The sequence below is a fragment of the Rhamphochromis sp. 'chilingali' genome (assembly GCF_963969265.1).
Source record: "Rhamphochromis sp. 'chilingali' genome assembly, chromosome: 6".
NCBI lineage: Eukaryota > Metazoa > Chordata > Actinopteri > Cichliformes > Cichlidae > Rhamphochromis > Rhamphochromis sp. 'chilingali'.
Window position 1 is genome coordinate 22,877,065 of NC_137933.1, and position 17,424 is coordinate 22,894,488.

General features: G+C 39.9%; 1 protein-coding gene across 4 annotated transcripts in view; it reads right to left on the reverse strand.

Annotated features, from left to right (window-relative positions):
• Nucleotides 1–2,699: 2,699 nt before the first annotated feature.
• The window catches only part of mical2a (microtubule associated monooxygenase, calponin and LIM domain containing 2a), a 37,155-nt gene continuing 22,430 nt past the window's right edge, over nucleotides 2,700–17,424 (reverse strand). For 2 of the 4 annotated variants that reach the window (XM_080884418.1, XM_080884419.1), the window contains exons 7-22: nucleotides 15,968–16,068; nucleotides 15,207–15,464; nucleotides 14,399–14,514; nucleotides 13,581–13,707; nucleotides 13,399–13,489; nucleotides 12,541–12,688; nucleotides 10,552–10,751; nucleotides 9,944–10,047; nucleotides 9,755–9,820; nucleotides 9,536–9,670; nucleotides 9,097–9,201; nucleotides 7,636–7,890; nucleotides 6,030–6,137; nucleotides 4,908–5,088; nucleotides 4,731–4,816; nucleotides 2,700–4,653 (exon numbers count right to left, since the gene is read on the reverse strand). In XM_080884418.1, the coding sequence (XP_080740544.1) occupies nucleotides 4,255–4,653; nucleotides 4,731–4,816; nucleotides 4,908–5,088; nucleotides 6,030–6,137; nucleotides 7,636–7,890; nucleotides 9,097–9,201; nucleotides 9,536–9,670; nucleotides 9,755–9,820; nucleotides 9,944–10,047; nucleotides 10,552–10,751; nucleotides 12,541–12,688; nucleotides 13,399–13,489; nucleotides 13,581–13,707; nucleotides 14,399–14,514; nucleotides 15,207–15,464; nucleotides 15,968–16,068 (2,480 nt within the window). In that variant the 3' untranslated portion in view covers nucleotides 2,700–4,254. The remainder of the gene's footprint in view (nucleotides 4,654–4,730; nucleotides 4,817–4,907; nucleotides 5,089–6,029; nucleotides 6,138–7,635; nucleotides 7,891–9,096; nucleotides 9,202–9,535; nucleotides 9,671–9,754; nucleotides 9,821–9,943; nucleotides 10,048–10,551; nucleotides 10,752–12,540; nucleotides 12,689–13,398; nucleotides 13,490–13,580; nucleotides 13,708–14,398; nucleotides 14,515–15,206; nucleotides 15,465–15,967; nucleotides 16,069–17,424) is intronic. The other 2 variants (XM_080884420.1, XM_080884421.1) reach the window with 2 other exon arrangements.

A 17,424-nucleotide genomic window follows, 5' to 3' on the forward strand; every position in this document is an offset into this window, starting at 1 on the left:
GAATATTCATGAATATTCACTGAAATGCAACAGGCTTCTTTAAAGGTGACATGCTATGCTCATTTCCAGCACCCTCCTTTGAATTATGTCTACCGGTGGTTCTTTGCAAACACGATTCACAGTTCATTATGTGTTTTACACTGGATCTTGGCTGCCCATTGCAAACAGAAGGTGTGAACAGCAGGTGGCTGAGGCTGCTGTGCTCACAGACAGAGATGAGTTAATAAACATATTTATGATATTAGATACAGAGGCAGTGGTGGACTTGTTTAATATGAGCATTGTGTGAGTGCTCAGAAGCTATATGACAAAAAATAAGGAACGGTGTAATAGGTCAGACTTAATTTTGCCATGTATATATATATTTATAGCAGCTTTAATTGCTTTATTTTTAGTTTGTTTAATGTTCTTTTGTTGGACTGAAAAGATAATGCCTGATATTAGAAGTCGTGCTGTCAGAATCACTCTGGCCCATTATGACATGGATACAGGATGTCTGGCACCAGGATGTAGCACATTCATGTCCTGTGGGTTGTAGAATGGCTCCTCTTTGGATCCTGCTTGCTCTTGTGCATCCTGCAGCACAGTCTGATTAGTATTTGGGAAATTTGGAGGCACTACGTATTTGACTGGCTTGCAACAAAGTTTAGGTGGCTGATGTGAGTCTAGGGACCCAAAGTTTCCCAGCAAAACAAAGTGTACACCATACTGACTGTATGTGACCATCAAGGTAGAAAAACATTCATCATATCAAAAGTTAGCAGTCACTACTGTGTATTTACTCTGCAATAGAACCTGCAATAAAACTTGAAGTCCCTTTTTAGTGATGAGTGGATGAGGTGATGGCTTTCTTCTGTGGCGACTTCTTCAAGTCAAAGAAAACAGACTTTTAAAAAGAAATCTGCACATGCCCGGCTGTTCTTCATAGTCTGCAAGTTCAACTGATTCTGAGTAGAGAAAAACTAAGAAATATCTAAGAGATCTTTGTACACTTTTATGCATGCATGAAAAAGCTGGGAACAAGAAAGAAAAATAGCATTAATTTAACAGCCGTTTTTTCAGCGTATAGTGTTGTGTTTGTCATATCGGCACTAATAAATCAAAGAAAAGAAGTCTGCTTCTAAATCTCATGAACTGAACAAGAGAATCTCTCTTTAACAGGCATTACCGTGTACTGACAATAATAAGAAAATGTGCCTCATCCATCATTATCATCCTAAAACAAGCTTTTAGAGGCCGACCAGCAAAGAGACATGTAAAGGGAAAGATATCACTTATTGAGAAAATTTGTTAGTTTGTTGCCTGAGACTTAAGGTGTTGACCTCAAAGGGATTTAAAAAAAATTCTTATTCTTTACTAAACACACAAACCAAAATTACTGATGAGACTAATATGCATGACTCTGGCTCATCCACCATGGTGGATTAGAACGTCAGTTGCTTATCTGTGCCTATACCACAGTAGGACTAGGAGTAAGGGATATGATTATTATTAGTTAAATGAACAACATTTCTCTCAAACGTTAAATACGTTGGTTTGAAAACAGATCGTAGTTCTTTGCCCCTGTTGTCAGATCATCATGGAAAGGCTTCGAGAATAATGCCTTTATTACCAGTCTGATGTGATGCCATCTGGAGCTGGAGGTTTTTGAAGCCTCACCTTCCGGCCGCCACTGCCAAATTTTAGGTGTAGCTCTCATGGACTCATTCTACAGTAACTGCATAAACACATGAGTCAGCTGTGTGCTTTTCCCTTTCTTCCACAGAGGAGGAATCACGGTCACAGTTTGGATGCTTGTGTTGCTTGCACTTCAGGTATGTCGCGCAAGTGGTGGATAACGTAGCATTGAGCTGCCCATCTCCAGCGGAGACGGGAAGAACAGGCTGAAGAGGTCTTCCCAGAGTACTTCTCTTTAAATCCTCACTCACATTTTTTTTTTTTAAATCAAATACATCTTTTGATTTAATTGATACTCATTCAAGTGACAACTCTTGCCGGTCTGGAGCTGGAAGGGATATTTTTCACACTCCCCAACTCCTGTAAGGAGACGCTGATGGAAGCTCGCCTTTAAAATACAACATCAGCTCAATGAAACATAATTCCAAAAAAAGGGTGCACTGTTAAATGTTGACTTTAGAAACATGTAATCTCACCTCAAGGTTCAATATGTACAGAAGCTATTCTGGAGCAACAAAAGCAACACTTTTTCCCCTCATGTTTAGATTAAATTTGAGTTGGAAATGTTACTCTTCACCTTGAAAGCAGTAGTTTATTTGAACGACTAAGGTATCCATGAGAAGAAGAAGAAAACACTCCAAAAAAGACTAAGACCTTGTGGTGAGATCGGAATAAAAAAAAGTTACATGAACTTATTTGCCCTTTGCTTCTTTGCAGAGGTCTCAAACCATGCTGAATTAGTACTAGTTCATTCCCAAAACTGTTGATTAGTCCTGACCTTAGCTTAGCTTAAACTTAGTGTCACTTCAAAGAAAATATTATTTCAGCACTAAAACCGCTGATATGTGATATCAGCATCTACAGCCTCACATTGATGCAACCATGCAGGTGATCACCTTTAAAAAGTCATTTCTCCTAACCACCCGATTGTCTCACAGGCTTCATAAAAGGCGTCCGCTGAATGAGAGGAAAAGAGAAGCACGAACTGATAAAAAAAAAATGACAACATGAAGGCAAATAAACACAGCACAGTGCACAAAGATAGAAAATGTTTATGAAAACGATGCACAATACTGACATTCAGAGTTAATGCTGGCACCGTTGTGCATGTTACAGTTTGCTCGACCGTCAACTTGCTAAACAGAAGCAAGTCCAGTTAGTTTGCTTGAAAACTGTTCTTTGGTATTAAAAAAACAAAACAAAACATGTTTTCCACCTGCACAGCACGGAAAATAAGATCACACGATTCTGTAATTTAACACAAACTATAAGGCAGCAGAGAGCAAAACACAAACATAGTGTCATCAAACGCTCACGATAATGCCAGACGATTTTCAAATCCTTAAAAATTACTCTAAAGTGCTTCACGAGCATCAATAGATTGTCTAAATAGGAAGCAACTATGTGGCTTCTAGTCAGAGAGGTTTACAGTTGATTGTCCGACATCGTGCTTTCAGATTACAGCAAGAGCGGCAAGCACATTCAAACGCATCACAGCGTGCTCACCGCTTCTATTGTCTACAGCAAAACGGAAAATCTCTCCGTTCCGGTGGAGCCACCCTGTGCTGCTGACCCTGTGTTTCCTGTTTTTCCTCAGTTAGACCACATATTAACCTGTTCGGTTATTTTAAATTTAATTGCGGCTATAATTTTCCCACATTTCTATATATTTTGTTCTGAGTGAACAGAAGATGGCAGCAAAGTTGAACTAAATACCTAAAAGTATTTAGGACAGTCCATAGTGTCAAATATCCTTTGGTGTTATCCAAAAAAAAAATAAAAAAATAGTTGTTGAGAGTAAACAGAGAGTTTGTTTTATAAAGTGATAGTAAAAAAACCTGCTTACATGACTGTTAAAAGACATGCCTGCATACATATTAAAATGTCTTTAGTACATATGCATAGTCAAATGAAAGCCTGCCTTGCAGTCACTGTTAATATGAGAACAGGCTTTTGTCAAATGTGACAAATGTGTCTGCTGCTACATTGATATGGCAGTTCTCAAAGTTAAAGTGCATCAAGTTAGTCAGTCATAATCCCAGTTAACTGCAGGGCCAGTTTCACGAGTAAGTTTGTAAAAAGTTAGCCTAATAGGCTCCAATGTTCTGATCATGGCTTGTTTGATTTACTTGCCTATTTACTCTTTAACCTATGTGTCCAATATATTATAACAGTTCATTTCATTTCATTTTTTCATTTATTTATTCATTTTCAGGCACAACAAATACCTATATTGAACATAAAATACACAAAACAAAAAACACTCACTCATCAAACCCACTGCAAAATTATTTGGTGCAGTTTTCCTTGCTTGACAAACTACCCCAAAGTAAACTACTAAAAGTAAACCAAAATTCTTTTTGCATAAGTAGCCTACAGTGTGTCTTCTTTGGCTAGTGCACACCCAGCACACCCACACATCTAACATCTACCTACAGTGTCATCATAAAAAGTAAGTAAACATCAGGAAGGTGCTTGTGCACATGTACAAAATGATAACAGGTTGAGGACGCTGCAACTAATGAACTCCTCGGCCTCTGGTTTAATGTTGAGGGTTAAATTTTTGCAGCTGAAAGTCTAGATTATCCTCTGCCTGATATGTTCCTGCAGCCAAAGCAGTAAAGGCTCTAAAGAGCTCGGCCCATCAGGCACAGCCTCTGTGTACATCTGCAGCAGTACTTCTTGTAAAACAAACAGCAGTGGCAAGCTCATGCTCAGTAGCTCATACAGCAACGTGTAGTCCTGTGCGTTGTCTCTCAGGTGGCCGGTAAAGGCCCGTGCTGCATGACACGCACGCTGGGACAGATACCGGGGGGCGTTGCACACAGCACGAGTCACACTCAGAGGCCAGCTCAGCTGTTTCCTCATGAACGAGCTGAAGGTACCTGCTGCGGGTTCACTCTGCAGGTCTGCCGGACTGCTGGAGGGGGTGATATCTTCATCAGTAGGACGGTGCTCCTGAATGCTATCACGATTCTAAGAAGGAGGTGATGGGAGGAGAAGTTAGACACCTTGCATCCATCATTGTCAGAGGAAGGTGGATAAATACGCACAGGTCTCACTGAGGGTAGAGAGAAAGTCCTCCGTATGCTCGTCCCATTGTTCCGCTGATCAAAATGCAGTTTGCAGTAGAGTTTCCCTGTAAGATCAAAGTGAAGGTCAAGATGAGCCATTTCAGTTATTCTGTGCCATGTAGGTAATATGTGGCTACGCCATTTGGAGAAGCATACCCTCTTCAGAGTGGAAAGCATGCGCTCCCTGTCGAAGAACAGAGCTGCAGGTCGAACAGCGGAAACACTCCCTGTGGAAGTAAAGCCCCTCGGTGCAGATCCTCTCCACCATATAAACACGCTTCTGACACGAGTGACACTTGTCACCCGACGGGGGAAACGCCCTTCGTACTGAGCCGCCCTGGGAAAACAGCAAAATCATACAAGTGAATTTTAGATCTGTCACTATAACTGACACACTGAGGCTGAGTCTCAGCTTCCTTTTCAATGATCCTGCCCTTATGTACTTACTTACTCATGTGTACCCACTGGTTGTAAAACACAAATACTTGATTATAATTACCTACCAGGAGTTGTTCCTTTATACTCTACTAGTGTAACTCTTGCTATAATATCTGGCTGTTATAACGGCATCCAATTTACATATTTTTCTCTCTGGCCTGCAGCGCTCCTTTTCCACCTCCAGCAGTTTCTTCCCAAGCTACAATGAAATACGTAAATGGATTAATCCTGTACCTTTCAGTAGAAAAGTCGGAAAAGGTAGCGTCAACACACAACAGTGACTGTGCAGATGACCAATTTTAGCTTTTCCGTTGTTTACGTTCCCTTATGCTAATTTGGATTGTAAAGTTGGGGCTGTTCTGACTTTCTAAACTGGACTTCCAACTTCCAACTATAAATGGTGCACACCATATTAACACTACAGGCCAGGAGTAAAACACATAAACTGGATATTTGGGGGGGTTGAAATGGGCTTTTTAAGTTGGAGACAGCTTTTTGGGGAAGGGTGGAGCAGAGAAACCCTAAGAGTGAAACCACAAGAGTACACACTTCTGTCCTCTGAGGACTGCCAGTAATTAAAAGTAAAGGGCAGAAACAGCAGTTCAAGCAAAGCTCTCATGCAAAGCACATGACAATAATAGAAATCTGAGGTTAAAGTACTTCTTTTTTTCTATTGAAACAAAGAATAAACACACCAGAAAACTAATGAACGATGGAGAGCACTGCAAACATGCCACAACTGTGTCCTAAAACACGTGCAAATGAGGACACTTTGAGGGGCAGGGCGCACAGAGACACACAGGATAGTGTGGGATCACACATCAAGCTGGAGATATTCACCTTAAGTACATCAGAACCGTTTCCTGGGAACAACCCGCTAAGGTGGATGGCTTTTTCCTTTATACTCTTTGCATGAAACTCTCTAACCTGTTGTGTCTGAGCTTTTTTCTGCAGGATGGCAAAAGAAAAGTCATCAGTTCATCCAACAACCCTTTTTGTGTGCGCAGGCAAAATTAGGCAGACTAATAAATGCTTAATAAGCACTGCGCACGTAAGTGATGACAGACCTTTCTATCGTCTTCTCAACGAGAAGCAGGATTCGACAGCTAAGTGTCTATTGTCAAGAGGAGAACAAAGACGTCGCAGTTTGAAAAGCCGCCCTATTATATTAATTTCACACCTGAGTTGATGTAATTACTCAAACTGTATGGGAACAGAAAACCGGGATAGTCACACAGTCCTGGCAGAGAAATGAGAGACTAGTATATGAGTTCAACCAAAGTCATGAATGAAAAGGACAATTACTCATTTTCAGATTAGACTAAAATAATGATGTAATTTATCTCAACATTAATAACACAGGCGTGGGTAAAATATCTGAAGCCAGCAGCTTAAAGGAACATTTTCACATAGCGGCTGACCTATATTTGAAAATACACATGTCCAAAGCAGTCAGATTGGACATTAAACAGTCTCTAATCAGTCAGTTCCATAGTGTAAAGTCTGTATGATGTCTGAACAAGAGGCGACACTTAAACCAATCAACATGTAAATAAGGAAAACGTCACACAGTTTCTGTGGCTGATTCTCTTGACATTAGTCAGAGTTTATGTGTTGAAATAGCGTCATTGTTTTTACAATCTCAAAATCAGAGGCGCGTCAGTGGACCATTCATGTCAGTCTAGAGCTGGATCCAGGGGGTTAGCTTAGCTTAGCATAAACAGTGGAATGAGGAAAAAACATCTCGTGAATTCATATCCTGTTTATTTATTTATATCGCGCCAATTCACATCAGTCGGCTGGAGAATCTCACATTATTGGAGAAAATCCCAACAATCAAGCAACTCCTCTATGAGCAAGCACTTTGCAACAGTGGGAATAAAAACCTCCCACAGAACAGCTGTAAGTTCTAATATCTTCCTGACTCTTGCTAAAGAAATAAATCAGAGATTGTGTCTGTTGGCAGTCCAACAAAAAAACAAACTAAGTTGCGTGTTTCTACCCCTGCGCTCACTGTTTATGCTAAGCTAAGTTAGCGATCTTCTGACTCCAGTCATGGACAGATTTGAGAGTGGTAATAATTTGATAGCTAGTTAGCAACAGTCTGATAGCTCTAAAAAATAAATAAATATGGATTTCAAAACTTTTGTAAGGGATCATAAAAAAGACTAAATTAAAGGCCAAAAACTTCCAACAACGCTAAATATAGCGTTAAATATGTAAGACTACTCTTGCAAATTTTTGTCAGGCTGGATAATAAAGGGGCTGACTTCACCATCAGACTGCATATTACACGAGCCTAAATGTATAATCAGAAAATGATATATAATCAACATTCACTCCTTGTTGAGAAACGCAACAATCACAGTGATTTAGAAAGAGGACAGAATGAAAAAAACAGACAGAAAACAGGAGTTAAAGAAATAAAAGAAGAGGCACTGTTCACCTCAGAGATGTGTTCGTCCACCTCCTTGAGACGATGGAGGACTCTTGTCATGAAATGGACTGCTGACTGACAGGAGGAAGGAGAAACAGGGGGCTCTGCACCCTCCAGCTGAGGCTTCGTCTCAGCATGCGCTAGATCGACATGTCTGAGCTTTACTACAGAAAATGGATGTGGGGGCTGAAGCTGGGGTTTGGGCAGAGTCTTTGGAGGCAGGCGGACTAACTGTTGTGCTGCTTTTCTGATACTGACTCCAAACTGAAAGGGACAATGAACATGTGAGCTCTTATAACTCGTCACTAAGCAAACAAACAACGAATCCTTTGTTTTTGTGTGCATCCACTCAGAGATCAGATACTGTAAAAAGCCATACGGATGGTTTCAACCCATTAACTAAAAATAATCAGCCATTTTAAAGCACAGCACAAGTTTTCACATTGATTTCCTGCCCCCTTGGCAGACATTAGTCATGCTAGCACAGTATGAAAATCAGCCCGCATAGGTAATATATCAATATGGGCCTGTTTGCTTTATGTTTTCCCAGAGTTATGTAACCATCTCGTGGTCATGCATGTGTAAGAAGAACCTGTTTTTAAAGAAGATTTATTTGGGGGATGCTCAAGAATTGGAAAACCAGCCTGACATCTGAGACTGCAAGTCAGCAACCGAAGACTCAACGTGAATGAAAGAATTTATGACATTGCTGACTGTTGCTTTTTGCTGGTTTTCCAACAGCTCAGCTAATGAATGCAATGCTTTGACTTCAGCAGTGGCTGAATAGGACACAATGGGTTTTTTTTTATCTCATTGGCTACGACTATTCGCAAACATAATAAGCAGCCATCTTGGAATGTAAGTAAATGTATGTGAAATTCCAAAAAATGTTCAAGTGACTTTAAAATTTTAAGTTTTTCTATCAAAGAGTTCTTGTTTGTCCACAAACTGCTTCATCCTGAGCCTGTTCAGTTACTATCTGTAATACAGGCGTGGATCTTATATTCATATAATGTGTGATTCTGAATATTTAAACATATATCAAATGTGAAAATTAAATAAAGCTTGAATTTAAAGCTAACTGCAAAGTAAGCATTGTTTACTTGATTTAAGTAACAAACAGATGTCTAATTGTGTATTTTAAATTTTGAGATTTCAGTTTTGTGCCAGCTTCACTGAGTGTGCGTGTGCAACATGTGATTGCAGTCAAGCATGAAGGCATTTAGCTGGTTTATGGAGTAAAATTAGGGACCGTGTCAGTCAGACCCAAAGAAAGCAAAACCACAAGTATGGCCTTTTAAAGATCCCCAAAAACCTCTGTTTTGGAAGAATTCTGCTAGAGCCTTATACAATAGTGGCATCTGTTACTAAAATCCACTACATGAAGTACATATATGCTGTAATTTTATAGGTTTTAAACACTTTTTTCAGATGCATTTGGTTTGTCTAATTTGTGCAGTTCTGGACTACCTGTGTCACAGGAGAAGGTTTGGGTGGGACCGGAGGTCTGAGTTTAACGGGCAGACCGTCAGTGAGGTCGAGAGTACGGAGGAATGAGGACTCCTCCAAGTCTGACTGTGATTTTGCAGAGGGTTAGTAAAAAGAACAGAAACAGAAACATATGAGTAGATTAAATACCAGCAGCAAAATCAGACAAGAGAAGATTTTGAGGCACTAGCAAAAAGGAAAGTTTTGTCAGATTAAAACCACAAGCCACTGTGAATCGAGCTCATAACTGGGGAAATTTAAATCATATTTATGATCCATGAAATAAAAAGAAAAATTCTATGGCGATTTTACCATTTCTGGACTGTTGTTTAGATAAATGTAGTGCATACAGTACTTAGTACTCAGGAAATAAAATAAAATCTACATACCATTGCGAGACATATTGGTGTATAGTTTCTACCTGTGTTTTGCGGATGGTGTAGTTCGGTTTATTTTCAAACTTGGCCAACAACTGCGTAGCCATAGAGCGCACTTTATTTTCCTTTGGATCCGGCCTGTCTCGAACTGTGGAGCCATTACTGGCCAAGTTAGTGGCCTAAAGAGAGACAGACAAAACTTACTGCATAAAAAAACCTGCAAAATGATCAACTATGCACTTGCAAAGTATATGCTAACAAACCTCCTCCAAATAGAACTTCCGCCTTCTTTTGTAAATGGGGTCTGTACCGTCTAGCTTCTTCTCTTCCTAAAAACAAAGAGCAAGGAAAAAAAATCGGAATATGTGACAGTCATGATTAATCAATAACAAGTGGGAATAAAGCAAACCGATGGAACAAACAGAAAAACTTGCACTTCTGCGCAGAGTTACCTTTGGCACCCGTTTCCTGGTCAGTGCAAAATTGAGCACATTATTATTACTTTTGACTTCCTTCGACGGATAATCTTCATTGTTTTCATCCACTCCTCTGGAACCTGCAGAATAACACATGACTGCATTAACAGCTTCACATTTTTCAACCGTGAACAGCCAGTAACGTCACATTATTGTGAAATTCCCTTACAGATCACAGAATATGTAAGAGTGGTTTGGGAGAAAAGAGGACACCCCCTTTCATTTCCCTGAAACAGTGAAGCTGAAGTAAGAAGTTGGGGGTTAAATATTCCAAAAGAGTTAAGGCAGAAATTTTAAAAGCACTTCTGTTGAGACAGACAGCTGTATGCTGTTGAGAATCTCAGACTTGTGCAACCTCGCAGTGCTGGTGCAGATACACATTCCTCTCATACCATTACACTTGATTAACAGGATGGAACAACATGCGAATTTTTTCACAGAAAATCCAAAGAAATGTAAGACCTTCAACACCGATGGAATTTGGTGTAAAAGATAAGGAATAAAAACAAAACAGAGGGAGAAATATTACGAATACCAGGCTTCAGTGGCTATAACTAACAACACAGAATAATAGAGCAGGGCACCTGATGCAGGTAGAGGCGTTCCGCGGAAGAGCTCGTAGAACTTGGACAGGTAGTTGATCATCTTGGTTTTATCCAGCTCCTCCTCTTTACTCAGCTCCTTCGCAGATGTGAATGGACGAATCCCAAATTCCCGCTCACTGATGTCAAATGCCAGCTGGAGGTTTGCAACGTGGTCCTCGTCGTTTAATGAGTCAAAATCTCTGATGGAGGCAAAAACAGTCACACTGAGTATTAAATAGTATAAATATATTATGTGTTTTTATTGTAATTTAACACAAGTGGTCAGAGTTTTTTGACTGTTTTGCTTTTGTCTGGTACTGGTTTACAATTTCCCAAATCACTCCTCAACAAACACATAAAAACTTGTTTTTAAAATATGGGTATTACGTTGACTTACAGTCAGTGGCCACTTCATTAGGTACATCTGTTTAACTGCTTGGTAATCAAGATAGGCAGCCAATCACACGACTAAATTTAGACACAGCCAAAATGACCTGATGAAGTTCTAACTAGGAATCATATTATGGACACAAGATGATTTAAGTGACTTTAAATGTGGGATGATCTGAGTAATTTAGAAACCGTTTTGGGATTTTCCCAAAAAAAACCATCTCTATGGTTTACAGAGAATGGCCTGAAAAGAGAAAATTTGTGAAAATAACTTGTTGACACTGGAGGAAAATGGTCAGAATACTGATCTGAGCTAACAGAAGGCCAACAGTAACTCAAAATAAGCACTTGTTATAACAAAGGTATGCAGAAGAGCATCCCTGAATGCACATGAAGCAGATGACCACAATAGGTGCTTACTCCTGTCATCTAAGAACAGGAAACTGAGGCTCCAACTCACATGGGCTCACCAAAATATTATTATATTATTTAAGATGCACTGCGGACATGTGTGGTGTGTAAGTGACATTCTTTAAGGGAACTGTACATTTCATGTGACTGACAATGACTACATGTGCAAAGGAATGACGTCACTCAGAAACACATTTTTATTTCCAACACAGCCAAAGAACCGCTTTCCTCAAATGCAGGAGAAAATAGCAGCCAGTAGCCTCTAATGGGGGAAATGGCATCTTTATGTCGTCACCTAAGTGGACAGTGTGCAGACGACTTCAGAAGTAATGAAGTAATGTAAAGACAAGAGTGGTAACCTAGCAGCAGAGCACACAAACTCTGGCATTATTCGCTAAGTGCTCAGGCTCACTTTTTTCTGCCTTTCTCTTCTGTGAACCTGCTCTGTCTGCTGTCTGCTCTGCTGACAGTCATGCATATGGAAAAGAGGAAAGGGGAAAAATGCCAGTGGTTCCTGGAAACTTACAGGACCAGATGAAATTGTGGTGGCATGTGGCAAGGTATGAAGGCACTAATTAAGGGGTTAGAGGATAAAATTAGAGTTACTAAATCCATGCTGTGAGAAGCAGTCTGATCTGAAACGTGGCAAAGAATGAAAGTATGGCTTTTGTTCTTTGTTCTTGATTAGCTGTTTTTCTCCACAGCTCTGAATCAATAGAGAGAAAAACTTGGGGTTTTTTTAGAATTAAATACAAGTCAATAGTAATTCTGTTGGACACACATTGCTATGGGTACTGGAGCAGCTAGTATTTATTTAATTTGGCTTGACATGTATGAAATTTACACAGCTGCACACTCCTGTGAGCACCCAGCTAGTTCGGGAACAGCTGTGCATGAAGTATTTTTTACCCATCTATCAGCACAAGTTTTAAGGAGGTAGAGAGCAGATCAGATAAACACACATATAGATCAGTGCCCTTCATTGCATACCAAGCATATTTAGCATTCCATTTTAAGATGTGAATTTCCTCACAACTAGTTGTTTTTGAAGAGCTCATGGAGTTCATCTTCTCAGGAAAACAGATAACGCTCATGTGAATACATGCATGCTACGACTATGTTAACGCAACTGGTTTGGGATCAGTTTGTGGCTCTGCAGGTTGATATTATCTGACAGTTGATACGTACATCAGCTGAGGCTTGAATCTGTGGATGAGGGCACAGAGGGCGATACCATTTTTCCAAGAAGACGCCAGGTCTGTGATTATCACATTCCTGTAGCCCTCCGTCTGCTTCTGGCACCAAGTGAGAAGCCTCGCTGGTCTGACCTCTGAGTCTGCCACAGAAGCACAAAAAAGACGATTTTTTAAAATGATCAAATTCTTAAAAAGCAGTGAAAAGAAGGCAGGCTGTGTTAGAAGAAAGTTTCGGTGGTTATGATGTCAGATATGATGTCACGACGACAAACCAACAAATAGTGTGCTGTTACATAAAGTGGCAAGAAGATGTTTAGAGTGGGTGCTGGGGTTTGTACACAAACCTGTAGAAACAAGTACGTGCTTGCTCATAAGAGCGAAGGACTGACTAAAGTGGCTTTACTCAAACACACAGAGTAGCGCGAGAATAATCAGACTAAACAGAATATAACAGAATTCTGGCACCAATGTTTACTTTTCGCTTCGGGTTTCAAAATTTTGTCATTGATTTTTTTTTTAAATGTTTAAACGCAGGGTTGTTTTATGGACGTGACACTGAGTTTTGTTGATATTGGAGAGGGATGTATGTGTGTTTGACTGTTTCTTTCATAGTTTCCTCTCTTCAATGAACCCACATGTAAAAACAAACCTCATATCGTGACTTATTCCCTAAACTGAAGTTAATTCTGGCGACTTACTACTTCTGTTAGAAGGGAAGGAACTGAATGGGGGAGATTTAGGCTACAATGATTGCATTAGGAGCCTTTGAAAGGAGAAGAAACCCTATTAGTTATAGTATTAGTGAATAACCGGAGATGACTCAGTGGCATTCAATTCCTTTAACCCTTACCACGTCTGGAGAGATTGACAGGCCGTCGTATGGTAGCGGCACGCTCGAGAGAGCAGGGGTTAAGCTGTCCGCTAATGTACAAATGACGCACCTGAAACAGAAAGGCAAAGAAAAAGCTGTTGGAACTGAGATATTAGTATTAGTATTTAAATGATCCATTGACAGATTTGCTGACATCTCACCTGGTGAGGCCTGATGCAGGTAGAGTTGAGGTTGGGGTATCGAGTTGCTGGGTCTAGGGTGTACTGCTCAAAGTTTTTGGCAATGTTTTCAGGGGTTGTCTGTGGTAGTAGTCGGTAAATGCTCTCCCTGTACCAAGACAAGAGGCATTACTGCATCACTTTAATGCCAGTGTGTCAAACCTAAGGCCCGGGGGCAAGGATCAGTCCCCTTCAAGAAGGCCAACGGGACAGTTTTGGAAAATGTGAAGGAGGATATAAACTTTTAACTGTATTTTCATAGTTTTATAGCTTTTCCTGCTGATAAAGACTGAAGTAAGTAAGTAATAGATAAACATTTAAATAACAACATTTTTCACTTGGTTCAAAAATAATTAACAGAAATATTCCATTTTATAATTACAGGAAACTCAACACAATGAGCTAGCAGAGTTTTTTTCTGTAATGTTACACACAAATGAATAAATAAATAAATGAATAAATAAATAACAATAATGCATTTTTTTCTTACAATTAAAAAGATTTATTATTATTAAGCCCAAAGCATTTCTTTATCATGTAGAAAAACTGACATGTACTGCTAAAGTTGCACTTCTTATATTAAAATATTAAATTAATTAAGTTAAATTAAATGTGTAGTTAAATGTCTTTACACTGAGAGAAAGGTGAGTTTCACTGCTCCGGCCCACTAAAGATCAAAGTGGGCTGTTCGTGGCCCACAACGTAAAATGAGTTTGACATGCTGATTATGTGAACAATGTGTTTGAGTAGCACAGATTTATAGGAGGCGCTCACTAATGCCCAACATAAAGTGTGGGTACCTCTCTGCCAGCACTTCGAGGACCGGCTGACCCTGCGCCCAGCTCTTTACCATCCAGGCCGTGTCGAAGGCAGCCAGGAAGCCTCTGGCGCAGCCTGTTCCCATTGGCCAGAAGGGCTACACAGCAACACACAACAAGTTTGCCAGTTATTGTTAGAGGCATCGTGCCGTGGCTTTTAGTCTGTTTGACATACTTCTTCTCTTGGTCATCGGGGGATATACAAAAAAAAGGAGACAAGCTTTTTGGATTCCAGGTCATAGAAGTTGAAATAATGGAAAATTAAAGTCATGCTTAAGCAAACTGCAAACATGAAGTGTTAGGGGGTGATTATGTTTTCTGAGTGCAGATTTCCTTTTACAGAGAGACTGCTTACACAATAAAAAATAAAAGTGATGGGAAACCAAAGAAATGAGAAAAATGTGGCTCCATTAGAGAAAAGTTTGGTCTTGTCTGGAATTTGGGATGTCTTTAGTATTTCTGTTGTTGTTATGTTTTACCCTGTCATGTCACATACCAAAGCATTGACTATCCAAGTTTGAATATCTTACACACTTTCCTAAAAAAGCTCAGGTTGCCCATGTCTCTAAATAGATTCCTGAAATGTCCCTGTGTGCTTCTGGACCACCACCATTGTCTCAGAGCACAAAAATTCTGCTCCCTTAGTGATTCCAGACAACATCACCATCAAGTTTGAGACAGAGCAAACTGTAAACGACCGCTTTCTACCGGTCTTCTGCCCACAGCAATTGGATAGAGGAATTTAAATATCCATGCCATGAATGCCGGATTCTGCTACTTGCTGTCTTACCTCAAGCAGACTGTCGCCAACCAGTGCTACCAGCAACTGGTGTCCAAATCTCTCCCTGACCAGAGCAGCGTTCTCAGAGGCGTACATGTTAGTGAAGTCAAACATTGCTACATCTGGCTGCCCGCAATGGTTCATGGCAAAGTCCAGTGTGGGAAGTTGGTAGTTTGTGCCAAAGTCAGCAGCCTCTCGGGCGTAGCACAAAAGAGCTTCCTGGTTGACGTTTTCACCACTCAGCAGCATCTCTGTGTCTGAGTAATCCTGTCGGACCGAAGCAGTCAGAACAACCACAATGAATTTGTGTGCAAAAGCGAAACAAAAGCTCTCTGTTTATGAAAGAAATCAACGGAAGACAGTGAATAAAGAAAAGTAAGTAAGAAAAACTGATGAGCACAGATTTATAAATGATAAAATCAAATCGTTCTGAATCGAAATCTCTGAAGCATCAAGTTCTGCCAACATCTGTCTGCATCTGTTAGCGGTTATGGTTCTCCTGAAGCCAGTGCTTAGGGCTAAACAAATTACAATACAATGAATTTAACACATGACCGACACAGTCTTAGAAATAAACAAAAGATTTGACGATTTCAAATTTATTGTATTTTACGATATTAATTCTTGGAATAAGAAACCTGAACTGTAAATTGTCTGTAATATTCTTTATTTTTAAAATATAAGATAAATAACAATAATAAAAAAAAAAAAAACCAGACAGCATGAAATAAGATTACAGCAGATCTGTGGAGCTAGTGTATTTTGCTCACGTTGATGACGACTCCCTTGTCCAGCAGGCTTTGTTTCTTGGCAGTCATGACAAAGTAATGTGTGTTGTCCTTGTAGTACACAATGTTCTCCAGATCAATACCTGTGACAAATGACAAGTTTGCGTTACGGCTACAATTCATAAAAATCACCAACAAGCTTTTTCCACAGAGATGAAAGCTTGAACTCGCTTTTGTATGCTGAAAGGGGTTTAAATAAATGGTTTCTTCACACATCAGTGTCTCTTTCTGATGAACAGACTTCTTATTTTTTATTGCTGGAGGCTCAGAATGATCCCAGTGAAAATAATGAAAACAGTCGCTGCACAACATTCTTGATATTTCTTCAGGTATTGAGAACACTGTGCAAAATATCCCTGAAACTTTTAGTGAATTTGAAGATTTTAGATCTGATTTTTGCTGCATTTGGTCTGTAGTGACTTAGTGGTCTCACAGAGAAGTTTAATCTAAACAGCTTGGTTTTCATCTAACAGATAATTGTGGCTGATCCTGTTGGATCCATTATTATGTGTGATATTTAAGACTCATCCACTGTTGAAAAAAAATTGAAATGCAAAAATTGGATGATGTAACATGCATTTTCTTTAATTGCATGTGTTTCATCAAATATTTAACATGCTTTTAAAGTGTCAAACTGTAGCAGTTTGACAACCACCGTTCTCCTGCTAAATCCAGAATCATCCATCTGATTACCAGACAGAGAAGTGGGATTTGCAGCTCCAGAGAACACGTCTCCACTGCTGTCCAGTGGCAGCAGGCTTTACACCACAGCAACCGCCACTCTGCATTGTGTTTGGTAACGTAAGGCTTGGATGCAGCTGCTCAGCCATGAAAACCCATTCCATGAAGCTCTGTAGGCACTGTTCTAGAGGTAATCTGAAGCCCACATGAAGTTTGTAGGTCTGCAGAAAGTCGGTAACCTCTGTTGACCCTACTCTGTGAGTTCATAACTGAGTTGCTGTCGTTCTCAATCACTTCCACTTTGTTACAATACCACTAACAGTTGACTTATATTTAGTAACGAATTCCTCACTAAATTCACTGAATTCACGGAGCTGCAGGTGTAGGTGCTTGATTTTATCCACCTGTGACCATGGAAGTGATCGGAACAGCTGAATTCAATGATTTGGATGTGTGAGTGAAAACTATAACAACATAGTGTAACACCCAGTTTGTAATCTTACTATAATACACTAAATCTCCTTCTGTCTGTTTGCTTGCCCACAGACTCCTCCTACACTATCAGGAGTCGAGCAACCAAAATTGGCACACAGGTACATCTTAGGCGCCTGAGGGCTTTTCTCTATGTCACATATCATGATGTCATCATGTTGCCTAGCAACCATCTACCAACAAAATGACTCATTTGTTGTGTTAATGCACCTATAACACCTTGTGAAAGCATAACATTGTTTTTATTTCACAATCGTAACATCACA